General features: G+C 42.0%; 1 protein-coding gene across 2 annotated transcripts in view; it reads right to left on the reverse strand.

The window, feature by feature from the left end:
- The window catches only part of TGFBR3 (transforming growth factor beta receptor 3), a 203,270-nt gene that overhangs the window by 170,558 nt on the left and 15,866 nt on the right, over window positions 1–16,846 (reverse strand). For both annotated transcript variants that reach the window (XM_032867117.1, XM_032867116.1), the window contains exon 2: window positions 9,513–9,684. In XM_032867117.1, the coding sequence (XP_032723008.1) occupies window positions 9,513–9,600 (88 nt within the window). In that variant the 5' untranslated portion in view covers window positions 9,601–9,684. The remainder of the gene's footprint in view (window positions 1–9,512; window positions 9,685–16,846) is intronic.

Consider the following 16,846-nt stretch of genomic DNA (forward strand, 5'->3'; position numbering starts at 1 on the left):
CTGAAGAAAATAATCATTTTAAAGTATGTTTTATGGGGCAACCGGGTGGCTCAGTTGGTTAAGCAGCTGCCTTTGGGCTCAGGTCATGATCCCAGGGTCCTGGGATTAAGCCCCACATCGGGCTCCGTGGTGAGTGGAGAGCCTGCTTTCCCTCTCCCTTTGCCTGCTGCTCTGCCTGCTTGTGCTCAATATCTGTCAAATAAATAAAATCTTAAAAAAATTAAAAATTAAATGTTTTATAATATGGCTATTCAGAGTGGTTTTGCCTAAGAGTGGGGCATATACACCTTGCTTTTAGAGTTCTAAGTTATAAACAGACAAACATCAGGCGAGTGCTTTCTAAATCTTAATGTCCATACAAATCATCTGAGGACCTTGTTAACATACAGATTCTGTTTTCGTAGTTTTTTTTTTTTTTTGAAAGATTTCGTGTATTTATCTGAAAAAGAAAGCGAGAAACAGAGCACAGGTAGAGGGAGGGCTCAAGCACCCTCTCTGTCAAATAAATCTTAAAAAAGAGGGTGCCTTGGTGGCTCAGTCGGTTAAGTGTCTTCCTTCAGCTCAGTTCATGATCCCAGGGTCCTCACATCGAGCCTCACATCGGGCTCCCTGCCCAACAGGAGCCTGCTTTTCCCTCTCTCTCTGCCTGCCACACCTCCTGCTTGTGTGCTCTATCTGACAAATAAAAAAAAACCTTTAAAAAAATAAATTTTAGGGGCACCTGGGTGCCTCCGTGAGTTAAAGCCTCTGCCTTCAGCTTGGGTTATAGCCCCAAGGTCCTGGGATCAAGCCCTGCATTGGGCTCTCTGCTCAGCAGGGGGCCTGCTTCCTCCTCTCTCTCTGCCTGCCTCTCTGCCTACTTGTGATAACCTGTCAAATAAATCAATAAAATCTTAAAAAAATAATAAATTTTAAAGATTAAAAAAGAAAAAAAGACAAGGGGAAACAATCAATGATGCTTTCCTCTAACTCACAACAAAAGGGCAAGTAGGAGCGAAGTGGCTGTGTGCCGTCAGCAAGCAGCAGCCCCACAACAGTGCCGGCACACACACACACATCCCACGGGAAACACTAGCAGAGCAAAGTGCTACAGCATCTCGGTGCCGTCACGGATAGAAACAAGGGCACAGCTCTGGAAGCCGCTGTTGTGCTCTCCCTGGAGGCTGGTGCTACCCAAGCCCCCTCCCTGATGAGACAGAAGAGTTGGAAGGAAGGGAGGTGCTCACACTTGGACGGCTCTGGTCTATCATCGAGACTAGGACTAAATTATCTAGGCATAAGAGGACGAAGGGAAGCAACGCAGAGAACTTGAAGCAGTTACATTGGAACGTCTTCCTTTTGCCCTAACTACAACTTATCACTACGTAGTTCCCTTCACTGCCAAAAGAGAATAACTTAAAAAAAAAAATCAATTTTCTTTTGAAGGCATTAAGATTTTCCACATTCCACTCTAGGTTTGGGTTTTTTTGTTTTTTTTTTAAAGACTGCTATGAGTTGGCAGATAGGGCAGGAGAACAGCTAGACCTCAGTCCCTAGTCCCCAGAGCACCTGCTGCCTAATCTTTGGAAGGAACATTCTGAAAGCAAGTGCATTTTTAAGCCCTCTAGAATTCTGCCTGATTTACAGTGTCCTCTCAGAGAACAAAAATATGACTATATTGCACTTCAATATAAATCTTTTTTAGGCCACTCTGGCAGAGAATGGTTGTTTAAAAAAAAAAAAAAAAAGTAAGTCAGCCAGGGCTCACATGGATGCAGTGCAGTCCAGGCCAATCTTCCAAGAGGGTAAGTACTTTGAAGCCTTGATGCCTATGTCCAGGGCTGTCCCTATAGGAGGCCTCACTCTGGAACCCTTCCCAGAACACTCCCTGCTTCTACAACTTCCAAAGCAAGCACTCAAGAGCACAGAGCTCTGTCGGTGACTCAAGGTCACCCCAGAGTATGAGGGATTAATTCTCCCAACAAACAAGCTGAGATAGCCTCATTCTCTATACCCATGATGCATGAAAAGTATATGCTTAGAGCCGTCAGACAGCTGCATGGGCACACACAGATAGCTCTGTGCTGGTGCCAATGTCGATCAGCATTCATAAAACAGGTCATCACTGGTGCCCTAAAATCACTAAGATAAATCAGGGATCCAAAAAGCAGCATGGCAAAGATACAGTCTAGGATAAGGCTGCAGAGGAGAGAGAAACCTGGCATTCATTCACTTGTCTGACATCACTTCTATGTACAATCTTACTCATGTTCTTGGTGAACATCTTGCTTATGCTGTGCACAGCTGGTTACCCAGCTATCTGCTAGGAAACTGCCTTTGCAAATCAAAGAAAAAAAAAGCCTTATTAGACATCATATCCCACTATACCCTCCCCTCCTAACCCCCCAACCCTCACACACACACCCAAGTCCATGCAGGGCAAGGGACTCTGAGAAGCAAACTCAGTTTTTTCTTGACGACTGCTACACGTCCCAACTGTATGTGTGTGTAGGCGAGGACATGCATGTTGGCTTGCTTCCTGTTTCTAGGCAAAAACACAGAGCAGGGAGGGACCTCATCGTGCCTGGGTGTGCATGGTCTCCCCAAAAAGAACACAGCATAAAATTCAGGCCACTCTATCCGCTCTGGGTCTTTGAATACAGTTCTTTACTCTGTAAAATAAATAGAAAGTTGGCACAGTTGGGAAAGCACACACAGATAGCTCTGTGCTGGTGGAAATGTTGATCAGTGTTTATAAAACAGACCATCGCTGGTGCCCTAAAATAACCCAAATAAATCAGGGATCCAAAAAGCAGTGTGGCAATGACACAGTCTAGGACGAGGATGCAAAGGAGAGAACCTGGAGTCTGTTCACTTGTCTGACATCGAATCTGTGTACAATCTTACTCATGCTCTTGGTGAGTATCTTGCTTATGCTTGCTCCGCACAGCTGGTTACTCAGCTGACATCACTGCTATCTTGTCCCTCTGTATCCAAGAGATCAGTTACTTACAAAAGTGGTTACAGTAACAACCTAAAAATTTAGTTAGCACAGACCCAATCAACTAGCTGGACCCTGAGACCCAGTATTGGCAAGAGAAGGCCTTGGTCGGATTTGCTCTGAATCTTTGAGTCTATCCCTCCTCCAGCCTTTATGTTCCCTGGTGGCAGTCACCACTGGCACTGTCCCTGTCTTCCTGCCGTTATGAAACATGGCCTTCGATCACTCGGCAGAAAGGAGAAAACCAAGGAAGAACGGCCTCTGCAGACCTCAGGCCATTAGTCACAAGTCCAAGAGAAAGATTCCTCTTTCCTTTAGGGCAGCCTTAGAGGAGGGGCATGAACCACTCTGCCAGTACTGTATGTATGACTGAATATAAATGACTACTTCAACTTTGATCAAAATTGGTTTGTCTCTCATTATAGATTACATTTTTCTTCTCTAAGGTTCAGTTCCCTCTAGCACATTACCGGTAGCAGGAGTGGTGGAAGCAATGATAATTATGAACCGTGATAATGATAATCACCTACCTCCTCAGCCTTCCGTAAGGGTTAGATGAATGGACAGGTGTCAAGTGTCCAGCGGAGTACCTGGCTAGCACAGTTTCAGGAGGTACTAAGGGAACCCCACAGCAGAAAGACCCCGAGACTTGTCAGTGCAGTCTGTCTGCACAAGGATGTTGGATTCTGATTTGACAGACACTTGACCTATCTTTCTAAATTACTTTCTCTGAGTCCCATTACCCCCATTCTGGAAATGATGAAAACAATACCTGCCTCCTGCCACGGCTGCCAGCTTGTCCCATGCCAAATGAAGTATTAACTGGCTGGTAGCTCTGCTTTTGTCTCCTGGACACAAAGAGTTCCGAGCTTTCTTAGCAGGAAAATAGCTCCAACTAAAAGCATCTCTATTTTCCTGGGGACTATACCTGGAAATCCAGGTACACTTGGGAGAGATAAAATGAAATGTGTTTGCTCAATAGAAATGTGTGTGCAGGTTGTGGGCAAGCCTCCAAAAAGATGAGGCTAGGCACAGAATGGCCACGATGGAATGAGGCAAACGGCCACCCCACCCACACCCCACCAGCACTGAGGCCGCAGAGTTCACCTCAGAAGCACCTCTTGGACCTGGCACAAGGGGACAGTGGACTGTAGGCAAGTCCATCCCTTCCGACTAAATCCATTTCCTTGAATTCTCTGCATGTGTCTCTTTTTCTTGTTATTAGGGATCCTGGAAACACAGCCTTACCTAACTCTGGCAAGCCTCAGAGGCAGAAGTTATTATTTTTTAAAGATGTGTTGCCAAACAACTTTTAAAGTGAAAACTTAGTGAGCTTTAAGCCCACAGGAGCATTTATATTTTAAACTTCCCACTTTTCTTAGATAAATTATAGGACTTTTTTTTTTTTAAGACTTAATTATTTCGAAAGACAGAGAGAAAACAAGCAGAGGGAGGGGCAGAGCAAGAGAGAGGATCTCAAGCAGACCCCACACCCAGCGGGGAGCCCTCTACAGGGCTCCATCTCACAACCCCAAGATCATGATTTGAGCAAAAATCAAGAGTCAGATGCTCAACTGACTGAGCCACCCAGGCGCTCTGTGAGATTACAGGATTTAAGACCAGGTGCCAAAAAGCAAAGTTTATTTCTAACCAGGAGGCATCATGGTCCTTACCAAGAGCAGGGCCCTCCCCACCCACACATTATATAATAACCCAGGAAAAAAAAGAGGGCAGAACAAGTAGGGGTTTTGTCGAAGCAACTTCTTACCCTGGGATGTGGCTTGCTGACCCCTGCCTCCTTCACCCTCAACCACAAGTGCAGAAGGGAAGGCTTTCACTAAAGACCCAGCCAAATCCATGGGACTAGAACACGTCTACTGTCCTAACTCAAGTTAACTGTATATGCTGTGCTGTACTTTGCCCTCCCCAGCTACATATCTAAAGGAGGCCTTTTATGTAGCCTTCACCCCTTCTGCCACCAAGAACCCTACAAAAGAGCTTCGCAGTCATGTCAGTGAAGGAAGAATGCAAATAAAGAAGACCCATTACTTAAGGTCCTTCCAGTCTGACGACTTACACGTGTCTCTTCTAAGGTGGAAGAAGTTGAATCTGGTTCCGGAATGACTTACTGGTGAAGGACTTCAGTCATTCCACACTGAGGGTCTCCTACATAGAGGCTCCAGCAGAGTGGCAGATAGGCTGGTCTCAAGTCCAGCTCTGTCTCTTATTAGTTATGGTACTTCATACAATTTATTAAACTGAGTCTGTTTCCTTGTGTATAAAAAGCAAATTACGATAATACTAACAACCACCTCAGAGGGCTGTCTTATAAAAACAAAGAAGCTAACCGGGAGAGAACAAGCCCTTAATAAATTGTTGGCTGATATGCCAAGCAGTGTTGTCTCTGAAGCTAAAGAAGCTATATTCTCAGCCTCACTTTTTGAGGCCACAGTTTGGATTCTAAGATTAAACAGTATATGCCTTTGGCTACATGGGAATGGAAGAAAAATCGAGACCTCAAAACGAAATCCACAAGTCTCACTCTGACCTTTACGGCCCTATGCAACCTACTCCCATCCTTCCTTCCAAACAGACCTCGTGATAGGTTCCTGTACCAATTCTCCAGGTCATTCATCCTTTAAAAAACACATCAAGCACGTACATGCCATATACTGTGCACTAGGCATGTTCCGCCATCTGGTCAACCAGCTTTTGCCTTTCTAGATGGTCTTTGCCTGGCTGGCCTTCAGAACAGAGCTCAAGATCAAGCCCATCCACAAAGTCCTCCTTAGCTACTCCAACCCACCAGGGCTTCCCCTTTTGACCTCTCTGAGGTCTTTTGGCTTTTATTTGGTATTCACCATATATTGATTATTTTGTTATATGGTTATATTTTACATGCCTAACTAACGCACAAGTGATTCAAAGGAAGGGAGGAGTCTTACATTTCTCTGTATAACCCTGACTGATTAGTACTGTGCTTTGCACTTAGAGGGACTCAGCAAATTAGTGATTTACTTGTGGTTTCAAGATGACACAGATAGCCCACAGCAAATACATTATCAATCATTTTAAACACCCTTCTGATCAATACTCCCTTCATAGTGTAGAGACTTAAAGGCTCAATCATCAGGCCTAGACTCAGTAGCTACATGGTTAAATCTGCCACTTAGGCATGTGACTGTGAAGAAGTTACTTAACCTGTCTGTATTCAGTTTCCTCATCTATGAACTGAGGGTAAACAGAGTACCTACACTTCTTAGGAGAATTATAAGGATAAAGTGAGGTAATACATATAACGTATTTTCAACAGGACCTGGTACACAGTAATTAATTACTCTATAAAAATTCATTATTATTATTATTACTACTATTTTCCTGAAGTTCAACTCAACCAGAATGCTCCAAAAAGCATTTTGTAAAATATGCTGATCCCTATACGAAAAGCTACTGGATTCAGTATACACAAAACATTTCTCCCTTCTTAGTTAGCCAATAGGTTGTTCAGAAAAACATCTCCTGGGCACCTGGGTGGCTCAGCTGGTTAAGTATCTGATTATGGATCTCATCTAAGGTCTTGATCTCAGGGCCATGAGTTCAAGCCCCACACTGGGCTCTACAATAACCATGGAACCTACTTAAAAAAAAAAAAATGGCATCTCTAATTCTATTCACATAGATGTGTTAGTTTGTGAAAATTGCTGAGCTATACACTTTCATGTGTATGTTTCTCTACATAAACTGTATTTCAATAAAAATTTAGCATTAAAAAAAGGCATCTCTACCTCTACCATTAATCAGTTCTCTCAGATTGCTGCTACAAAATTGGTAATTCTACTGTATCCTCAACTTTACCATAATTCTCAACAAAATTTTGATGATGTATATAACTCAAAAAAATATTTTACCCATGGCTGAAAGAGGAAGGAAGGTCTTAACCAAAACTGATTCACTATCTAATACATCAAGGCTATACAGAGTCATCAAATCCACCACTTTCCCGTGAAGTACCTTCTTATGTATTTTTAGTCCTAGGCATCAATGAAAGCAGAAAATTCTGCCTTAAACCCACCAAGTATGGTAATACTTCTTGTCATCAAAATAGCACATTTTCCATCAAGCCATTTCTCTTTCTCTCTCTTTTTTTTTCTACAACTTTTCAATGAGGTGTTTTTTTTTTTTTTAAGACTATTTATTTGTCAGAGAGAGAGAGAGTGGACAAGCAGGATCGCCGCTGAGCAAGGAGCCCAATGTAGGACTTGATCCCAGGACCCTGGGATCATGGCCTAAGCTGAAGGCAGACACTTAACTGACTGAGCCAGCCAGACGTCCCTTTTCAATGAGATTTTAATTAAGATCAGTTTTAATGCAAAGGCTAAGAGACAAATGATAACTCTTCAATCCTGAGACAAAACGAAACTGCTGACAGAGAGTGGGCAATTCAAATTCACACTGGCATTTAAAAAAACAAAACAAGAAAACTACCAACTTTTTCAAGATATTTCTTCCTTTTTTTTTTTAAAAAAGATTTTTTTTATTTATTTGACAGGCAGAGATCACAAGTAGGCAGAGAAGCAGGCAGAGAGGCAGGCAGAGAGAAAGGAGGAAGCAGGCTCCCTGCTGAGCAGAGAGAGAGCCCGATGCGGGGCTCCATCCCAGGACCCAGGGATCATGACCCAAGCCGAAGGCAGAGGCTTAACCCACTGAGCCACCCAGGCGCCCTCTCAAGATATTTCTAATGAAAAGGGGACATTCTGCTGTCCAACCTCATAAACCAAGTTCTGCAAACTGACTTGCCCTCAGCCTGTGCCTACAAATGACTCCTGGTCTGAGTTTACTGGAGGCTTCATCACTTCTTTTTTTATATTTTATTTATTTATTTGAGAGAGAGAGAGAGAGAGCATGAGCTGGGGGACAGGCAGAGACAGAGGCAGAGGGAGAAGAAGACTCCCCACTGAGCAGGGAGCCCACCGAGGAGCTCGATCCCAAGACCTTGAGAGCATGACCTGAGCCGAAGGCAGACGCTTAACCAACTGAGCCACCCAGGTGCCTCAGCCTGTACCATTTCTTACTGGCTTCTTCATACAGCGCACAGGTGAAGAGCACAGACATAAAATCTGACTCCTCCACTTGCCACATGACACTGTGTACATCACCTCCTCTCATCATCTGTCAAATGGGAAAAATAAGCCTACCTCAGAGTTGTGATTAAGGGAGCTCATGAAATAAGAATATCCTTATTCGTTGTTAGATTCTGTAATTGTTTAGCCCAGTGCTTGGTTGTGGTCCACATGCAACAAAGGGCAATTATTATCATCACTATCGTCTCATCTGTATGTGAATTCAATAGCCAAAATCAAAACCAAGAGGCTAATCATTTTTCAAGTGTGTTTCTTGTTGAGACCAGCCAGTTTACAGAACTGGTCCAACAAATTCTTTCATGTAGCTCATTACACAGCAGACACAAAGAAAATTACTACAAAATGACCAAATTAAGCTTCCAAATTCATTAAGTAACCCTGACTGGGAACTCTAAGATCATGATGTGGGGGATCTGATACTCTTACTTAAGCAACAATGTTCCAACCAGGTCTTTCACTTCTAATCTCTGATCTCATACTCTGATGGCCTCCAGGAAGCACAGTTCTGCACTTTTTAAAAAAATTACAGGGGTGCCTGCGTGGCTCAGTCTGCTAAGCATCTGCCTTTGGCTTGGGACATGATCCTGGAGTCCTGGATTTGAGCCCCACATCGGGCTCCGTGTTCAGCAGGGAGCATACTTGTCCCTCTCCCTCTGCCTGCTGCTCCCCCTGCTTGTGCTCAATCTCTATACATAATAAATAAATACAACCTTTTTAAAAATAAATAAATAAAATGACATATTAAAATACCTAAATAGGCAAAATTAATACTTCCTGGGCACCTGGGTGGCTCGTTGGGTTCAAACCTCTGCCTTCAGCTCAAGTCATGATCCCAGGGTCCTGGGATCGAGCCCCACATCGGGCTCTCTGCTCAGCGGGGAGCCTACTTTCCCCCTCCCCTGCTCTCTGCCTGCCTCTCTGCCTACTTGTGATCTTGGTCAAATAAATTAAAAAAAAAAAAATCTTAAAAAAAAAATTAATACTTCCTAAGCATCCTATGCCAGGAGTGTTGCCTCTCACTAGAAGATCTATTCATTTTACGATAACAAAAAGAGCTTTCGTGAAATTCTTACTTAGGACAAGAAAATAAATGTAATCTTTGCATGGAACAAAATTAAGTGGGATGACGCATCAGCATGTTTCTCTCTACCCATCTCAGCACTGAGATTTAGTTAGGCATCCATGTCACTGACATTAGAATATGTAGCACCGGTCTAGTAAAATGTAACGTAGGCACACATACTATGTAATTGGTAGTCAAATATTTTATTTCTCAGAACTCACAATTCATATAAACCTCCCATTTCCTAAATTTTTCCAAACTGAAGATTCTGAAGAAAAATGTATCAGAAAGAATATAACAAATGTACAAGCTATATTCTCCAACTCACCTGTAGCGGCCACACAACAACTCATCAGGGCAAACATGGCCATCACATAATGAGAAGGCATTTTTATCTCTCCGCAAGCATGCCCCATTCAGTCACCTCGGCTTCAGACTGTAGACAGTCTTGGCAAATCGGAAGTGGCCTTAAAAGTCCTCCTCTCCAATGTTCAAATTGCCTGTAAAAATAAACATATTTCAAAAAGAAAACTTAATGCAGAAACTGCTTTTCAAAAACACACATCAAAGTGAAACGAAGAATTTCTGAAAGTGTAAGAGACATTTATTTTACAAACACCCCAATAAGCTGATGTGGGGGTGCTAACCACCTAATGAGATTTTTAAAGAAAAGACTTTTGTAAAGAAATGCTTAGTTCTGACACTTTAAATCTTTGCTTTTACATAAAATTTTCAGGAATACAGAAGAAAATCAAGGTTCATCTATAATACAACATCACCAGTTATGTTATGGCACCAAAGTAATCAATGACGCTTGACACGTGAACTTCCTCATGTCAACAAGGAAACACAACTCTGACCAGAGACTCAATCTCAGTGTAATGACAGTCATCACAACAATCAAACCAAAATACGTTTAGAATCAATGTGAAAAATAAAGAACCATCGAAAGTAAAGCTCTCATTTCAACTGTTTGCCAACACTGTAACAGGAGACAGGTCTTCCCTGTCTCTCAATTCCATCCAAGACTCTGGTTACTAGACCATAGGATGCAGAGGTACCTTCTAACCTCAGGCTATCCAGAGCCTTGAATGACAAGTTTTATCGTCATTTGCTTAACTTGAATATCCCTCCTGTGGTCCTAGATACACCAAATATATTTTCCAGCCCTATATCCATGAGCCTGGCACAACCCACAGAAATTACTCAATTCAACAAACATTTATTGAGCACCTACTATGTTCCAGGCACTGTGTAAAGGCATGATTCCTTCTTACCAGGAATAGAAGTTATCCAGCAACTGGCTAAAAGCACAAAGACCCATCTCATCTGTGTGCTGAACAAGGCAAGATCATGGAGTTTCCAGAAACCATCTCAAATAGCTGGGGACTACAGCTTTGGGACCCTCACCCAGAAACACTGTCTACAGAACTAGCTTGCTACCTTCAGAGACAAAGCCAACTGGGGGTACTTGCAGATGCAGTGCAAAAATACAAAAAACAATGGCAAAATCAGTTTCTAATTAAATGGTCTTAGTTCACTGCATCAAGTGTTAAGGAAAAGATACTTAAAATGGCTCTTTTCACAGGGTGCCTTGCATGGCTCAATGGTTCAATGTCCAACTCCAGATTTCAACTCAGGTCATGATCTCAGGGCTATGGATGGAGCCCTGCACTGGGCTCCACACTGGGCATGGAGCCTGCTTAAGATTCTCTCTCTCCCTTTCTCTCTGCCCTGACCCCCTTCCCTCTCTAAAAAAAAATTTTTTTTAAAAAGGGCTCTTTTCAGTAGTACACTAATTGCCTGTAAGAAGGGAAAGAGGACGATTGGGGGAGACTGGTAGGAAGGCACAGGAACCTTGTCACTGATTCCCATTTGAGTTTTCTACTATGTTGGGGTTTTGTAAGACCCAGAAATAATAATAAAGTTCTAACATCCAAAATAATTTTTTATATATGCCTTGAAACTAAATTATCATATACACAGGAGGTACTGCTAGTCAGTCTTGATGTACAACAGTGATTAAAAGCCTAGCATGAACAGAAAATGGATTACGATGGCAGTTAAGATTCTGCCTAGGTATGAATCCACTACCAAGTGGTTATGCTGGGCAGACGATTCTACATGCGAATCTACTGTATGGGTCACTGTATGCAAGGACTGTATTATCTCGCACGCACGTGTTTGTTTATGGGTGTATAAAGCTTATAACAGTGCAGAACATATAATAAGCAATCAATAAATGTTACTTGTCCATTCCTTTTGAGGTATATTTATACCAACAAAATGGAGAAATTAGGGTGTGGTTATTTATGTAATCCGAAACTACTATAAAGTCAGTTCAAAATCTTTTGTTTACTAAAAAATGAATACTTCAACAGACACAAAAAGGAGGTGAGCTAAAGAGTGGAATCACGAAAAGCACAAAATTGCCAGGTAAGTAGAGGCACAAGTCATTAATGGCACAGTGGTGTCTTGTCTCAAAAACTGTCTAATTAGATAATTTTGGAAACGATGAAATTGACTTCAATCATCCCTCTAAGTCCAACACTGCTGTCACCGTAACTTCAGATCAACTCAAATGCAATGGAAGTCTCCTCTGCGAACTTAAAAAGTCAATGACAGCAGGGCTGTCCGTTTAGCATCCGACTCTTGTTTCAGCTCAGGTCATGATCTTAGGGTTGAGACTAAGCCCTGCATTAGGCTGCTTGAAAGATTCTCTCTCTTCCTTTCCCTCCCGCTCTGCCCTTTCTCCCACTCATGCTTTCTTGCTCTCTCTCTCTCAAATAAATGAAGTCTTTAAAAAAAAAAAAAAAAGTCAATGAGAGCAAAGAGAATTTGACCTTATTTTTCCCCTTTAAAAAATTAAATTTCCTGAATGAGTAGATAAGGAAAACTCTCTCCAAAGGAATATGCTATTTCAGCAAATGCTAAGAACAATTTTCATAAAGCAAAACCCTGAAAGGAGATCTCAGAAGAAGATGGCTTCCCAGAGGATTTTTATGGAGCACATAAACTATAACCAGCACGAGGCTTGTGGGAATATTTAATGAGCTTATGTCCCCCCCTGCCCACAGCTGCAGAGGGTCTGTGGGACTGTGAGCATTAATCCAGGGGCTTAAACCAGGTCTGAATGAACCTGTGGAAAGAAAGGCAAAAAGTTCTATTAAAAATATAGACTGCAAATTGCTGACAAGAATATTGGGCAATTATTAAAATGCAGCAATTACAGATACAAGGGAGCCAAGCTAAACAGTTTGATGCCCAAAGGCAAACCACAGCAAGTTTATGCCGGATCTTAAAACATCTCCGAGGAAGTCCAAGACAAGTTGAAACTACACACTGCTGCTTCTAACAAAGAGGGAGTTTTTCTTCTTTTAGCTTAAAAGTCCCTCCGTAATGTCACTTGTTCAAAAAGAAAATAAACTGCACAGAGTTTTTGTCTAATCTTCTCAATGTGGTGACAGGATCCTAAGGCAGAGGAGAATAAAAAAGGGAGCATGTCACTCCCATTCTGTGGAACTCTGATTCCGGCCAAGACTTGCACACATCAGCACCTCAATGTACAACCCAGGGATCAGCTCCCCAACGCGAAGGATGCTGGATGATCAAGGCTCCCAGAAAGCTGTAGATCTGAAATATAACCTGAGGAAATACAAACTCCTCTTTTCTTTCTAACAGGTTAGATCACATTCAATTTGCAAAGAGCAGGGACTCCCCAACCGAAGTTTCTAAACCCACTGAATATCTCTGGACCTTATAAACTAAATGCTTCCTTTAGAAATATAAATAAGGTACTCCGTGATCTTGAAAGAATAATTTCGGGTCCACTGTGCAAGTCAGTTCGTTCACACTGCAAAGCAATGTGTTCCGCACAAAGGGTACCAGTACTTTCAGTATCTACAAATGAGCAGAAAAAAAATTCTGAGAGCTTAACAGACATAAAATGTACATGCACGCACACACACGCACACGCACACACGAATGTGATCTGAATTCTTCTAATTTCAGCGCTCCTCTGTGTCTATTTCTGAGGCCATGACACGGAGCATGCTGCCCCACATTCCCTAGTGATCTAATAATATGCACAGGTAAGAGCAGGATTAGCTGAAAAATCCCTCCCCAAATGAAATCCATCATGGGTTACACCAGTGTTCAAAAGGAACTGGTTGGGAACAGCATTCCCTGGGTTGATCGGAATGTTTTTTTAGAAAAGCATAACTTTCTCTTAGAGGAAAAACGTGGTAAAATGATGTCTGGCAATAGGCTAAAAGCCAGCAAGAGAAATTACTAACTTCCCCTTACATGTCTAACACAGCTGGCTATCTACATGAGATTATTTAAGATCAGAACTTACAATGAACTTGGAGGGGATCAATTTCTCAATTAAAGGAACTGGCGTGCTAGAGGTAAGTAACAGCTTTTAAAGCTGGAAGAGATCAACATGAGTTCATTGACAAGAAGCACCCAAACTCCCAGCCCCGCGCTTGCCCAGGGTAACACGGCAATGCCGAGATTAGAAACTAGGTCTTCCCATGACAGGCTCTCCCTCCCAGAACCAGGTCCCTCACCACAAACAAGGAACCATCTTCTCCCTCGCAATTCTCAATCTCTGAAAACAGAACAGTTTTTCCAAGAGAGGGAGAAGCCTGCTGGGGCTGCCACTGGACGAGGGGACTTCCAGGTTGACATATACCCTCTGTACAAATCGCTACTGATCACAAAGTGACTTGACTTCAGGACTCTAGGTGGCAACTTTAACAAATAAAGAATCCTTGGTAATGCTGTGTGACTCCAAGTACTCTGAAAACTGCAAAAGACAAGATGAAGCACAAGCCTGTGCATTGTCGTATCTTCACACCAAGACTATTCAGGAAAATATTCAACAAATTTGAAGATCTTCAAGACAGAGATATATTGAGTGGAATAAAAAAAAAAAATTATCATTCCCTAAGCTCAGATGGTAAATAAACACCTGAGTTTCTGGTACCTTAAGCATGACATTATTTTTTAACAGAACATTAAAAAGTTTCTGGTCTGACGTGTAAGTGAATTTTGGAGAGAGAAATATACTGTGAAGTCTGCAAACGGTTAAATAAAAGCTGGTAGAGGAACAGTTCTGATGGTTATTCAACATGTTATTCAGGGGATTCAGAAATGAGGCAGGATGGATGACATCAGTATCTAGCTTGGCAGCCTGTAAAAAGGGGTTTACAGGATGTAGAAGAGATACTGTTGTTTGTCTAATGACATTTGGATGCCCTTCGAGACCTGTACACAGAAAAAGCAAAGCCACCTTACTGAATCACAACAGCAATTCTCAGATTTCTCTACTATAAAGAGAAACTGGTAATTCCAAATCCCCATTTTCAGACAGATATGGCACAAGGGGAAAAGTCCTGGGCTTGGATAAGAAATCTCTGGCATCCAGTCACGTCGGTGGTGCAGTCAGTTAAGCATCCAACTGTTGGTTTCAGTTCAGGTCGTGATCTCAGAATCATGAGATTGAGCCCCGTGTCAGGCTCCACGCTCAGCTCCACGCTCAGCTGGGAGCGTGCTTAAGTTTTTCTTTCCCTCCCCTGCCTCACTCTCTCCAAAATGAGTTAACTCTCTAAAAAAATAAAAGTAAAAATAAAAACATTAAAAAAAATCTTTAGAATAGCATTCACACTCAATAGTCAACAAATATTGACTACTATAAACCAGGCACTGTTGAAGATGCCAAGGATACAACAGTGAAAAAAGGAGCCAAAAACTCTGCCTTCATGGAGCTTATATTCTAATAGAAGTAACACCATTTGTTACATTAGGCAAGATATTTAATTTCCTGAGCTTCATTTCCCCCTTCAGTAAGTCTTTAGTCATTGTTTACTCTATGCCATGGGAAGATAATGGCCAAGCAAAGAGATATGTTCTTTGTCCTCATGGCCTTAAAGTCTGGTGAAATAAATCGACCAATACTCACAAATTTGTAATCAGACGCTGTAAGAAGAGCTCTAGAGGAAAAGTACCCACAACCTGAAGGATAAGTAGAGGTTTAAAAGAGTGAGGGATGACATTACAGGCAGAAGAACCATTACAGTTCCCTGATGCTGGAGGGAGCAAGGCTGTAAACCTGAAAGGAAAAGGAGAGGAATAAAGTTTAAGAAAGGGTTTAAGCAGGGAGGTGGTGGGATCTACTGAGTTAAGATTTCCCCAGGACAGGGGCACTGGGCTGGCTCATTTGGCAGAGCCGCGACTTTTGATCTTAGGATCATGAGTTCAAGCCCCATGTTGGACATAGACTGTACTCTAAAAAAAAATTTTTTTTTCCCGGTACAAGCCCTATGGAAAACAGTACAGAGATTCCTCAAAAAATTAAAAATACAACTACCATATACTCTAGCAACTCCACTTCTGGGTATATAGCCAAAGAAAATAAAATCACTATGCTGAAGAGATACCTGCACCCCTATGTTCCAGCCAAGACCTGAAAATAAACTAAATGTCCATCAAAAGATAAATAGATAAAGGAAATACAGTATATATACACAATGGAATACTACTCAGCCACACACACACAGAGGAAATCCTGCGTTTGTAACAACATGGATGGACCCCATGGACATTATATTAAGTGAAGTAAGTCAAACAGAGAAAGACAGATAGTATATGAGCTCACTTGCATGCAGAATCTAAAAAGCCAAACTCATAGAAACGGGACAAGGGCACCCAGGTGGCTCAGTCAGTCAAACATTTGACTCTTGATCTCAGCTCAGGTCTTGATCTCAGGGTTGTGAGTTCAAGACCCACATTGGGCTCCACACTGGGTGTGGAGTCAAGTTAAGAAAAGAAAAGAAACAGAGAACAGACTGGTGGTTACCAGAGGTAAGGGGTAGGGGAAGTGGGAGAAGGTGATCAAAAGGTACAAACATCAGTTATATGATAAATGAAGTCCTGGGGCTATAATATACAATATGATGACCACATGTTAACAATACTGTATGGTATATGTGAAAGTTGCTAAGAGAGTAAATCTTAAAAGTTCTCATCACAGGAAAAGAAATTTGTAACTAAGTGTGGTGATGGACATTAAGTAAACTTATTGTGATCATTTATACATGTATGTATATATCTCTCTATATATACATATATACATATATGTGTGTGTATATATATATGTATGTATATACACACATACATCTTCACATTTTACACCTTACGTTTATACAATGCTTTGTGTCAATTAATCTCAATATAATTGGAAAAAATAAAAATTAAAAATAAACTAAGATTTCCTTGAGCACCCTATGGAGAACAGACTGAAGGGAGCCCACAGTGCATGCAAGATCCATCAAGACACAACAGAGGGGCACCTGGCTGGCTCAGCTGATAGAGCTTGTGACTCTTGATCCTGGGGTTGTAAGTTGGAGACCCACGTTGGGTGTGAAGATTATTTACAAATAAAATCTTTAATTTAAAAAAAAAAAAATTTTTTTTTATTTGACAGAGATCACAAGTAGGCAGAGAAGCAGGCAGAGAGAAAGGGGGAAGCAGACCTCCCGCCGAGCAGAGAGCCCGATGCGGGGCTCGATCCCAGGACCCCGGGATCATGACCTGAGCCGAAGGCAGAGGCTTCAACCCACTGAGCCACCCAGGCGCCCCTAAAATCTTTAATTTTAA

This window comes from Lontra canadensis, unplaced genomic scaffold, assembly GCF_010015895.1.
Source record: "Lontra canadensis isolate GAN:19392208 unplaced genomic scaffold, GSC_riverotter_1.0 scaffold33, whole genome shotgun sequence".
NCBI classification, from domain to species: Eukaryota; Metazoa; Chordata; class Mammalia; order Carnivora; family Mustelidae; genus Lontra; species Lontra canadensis.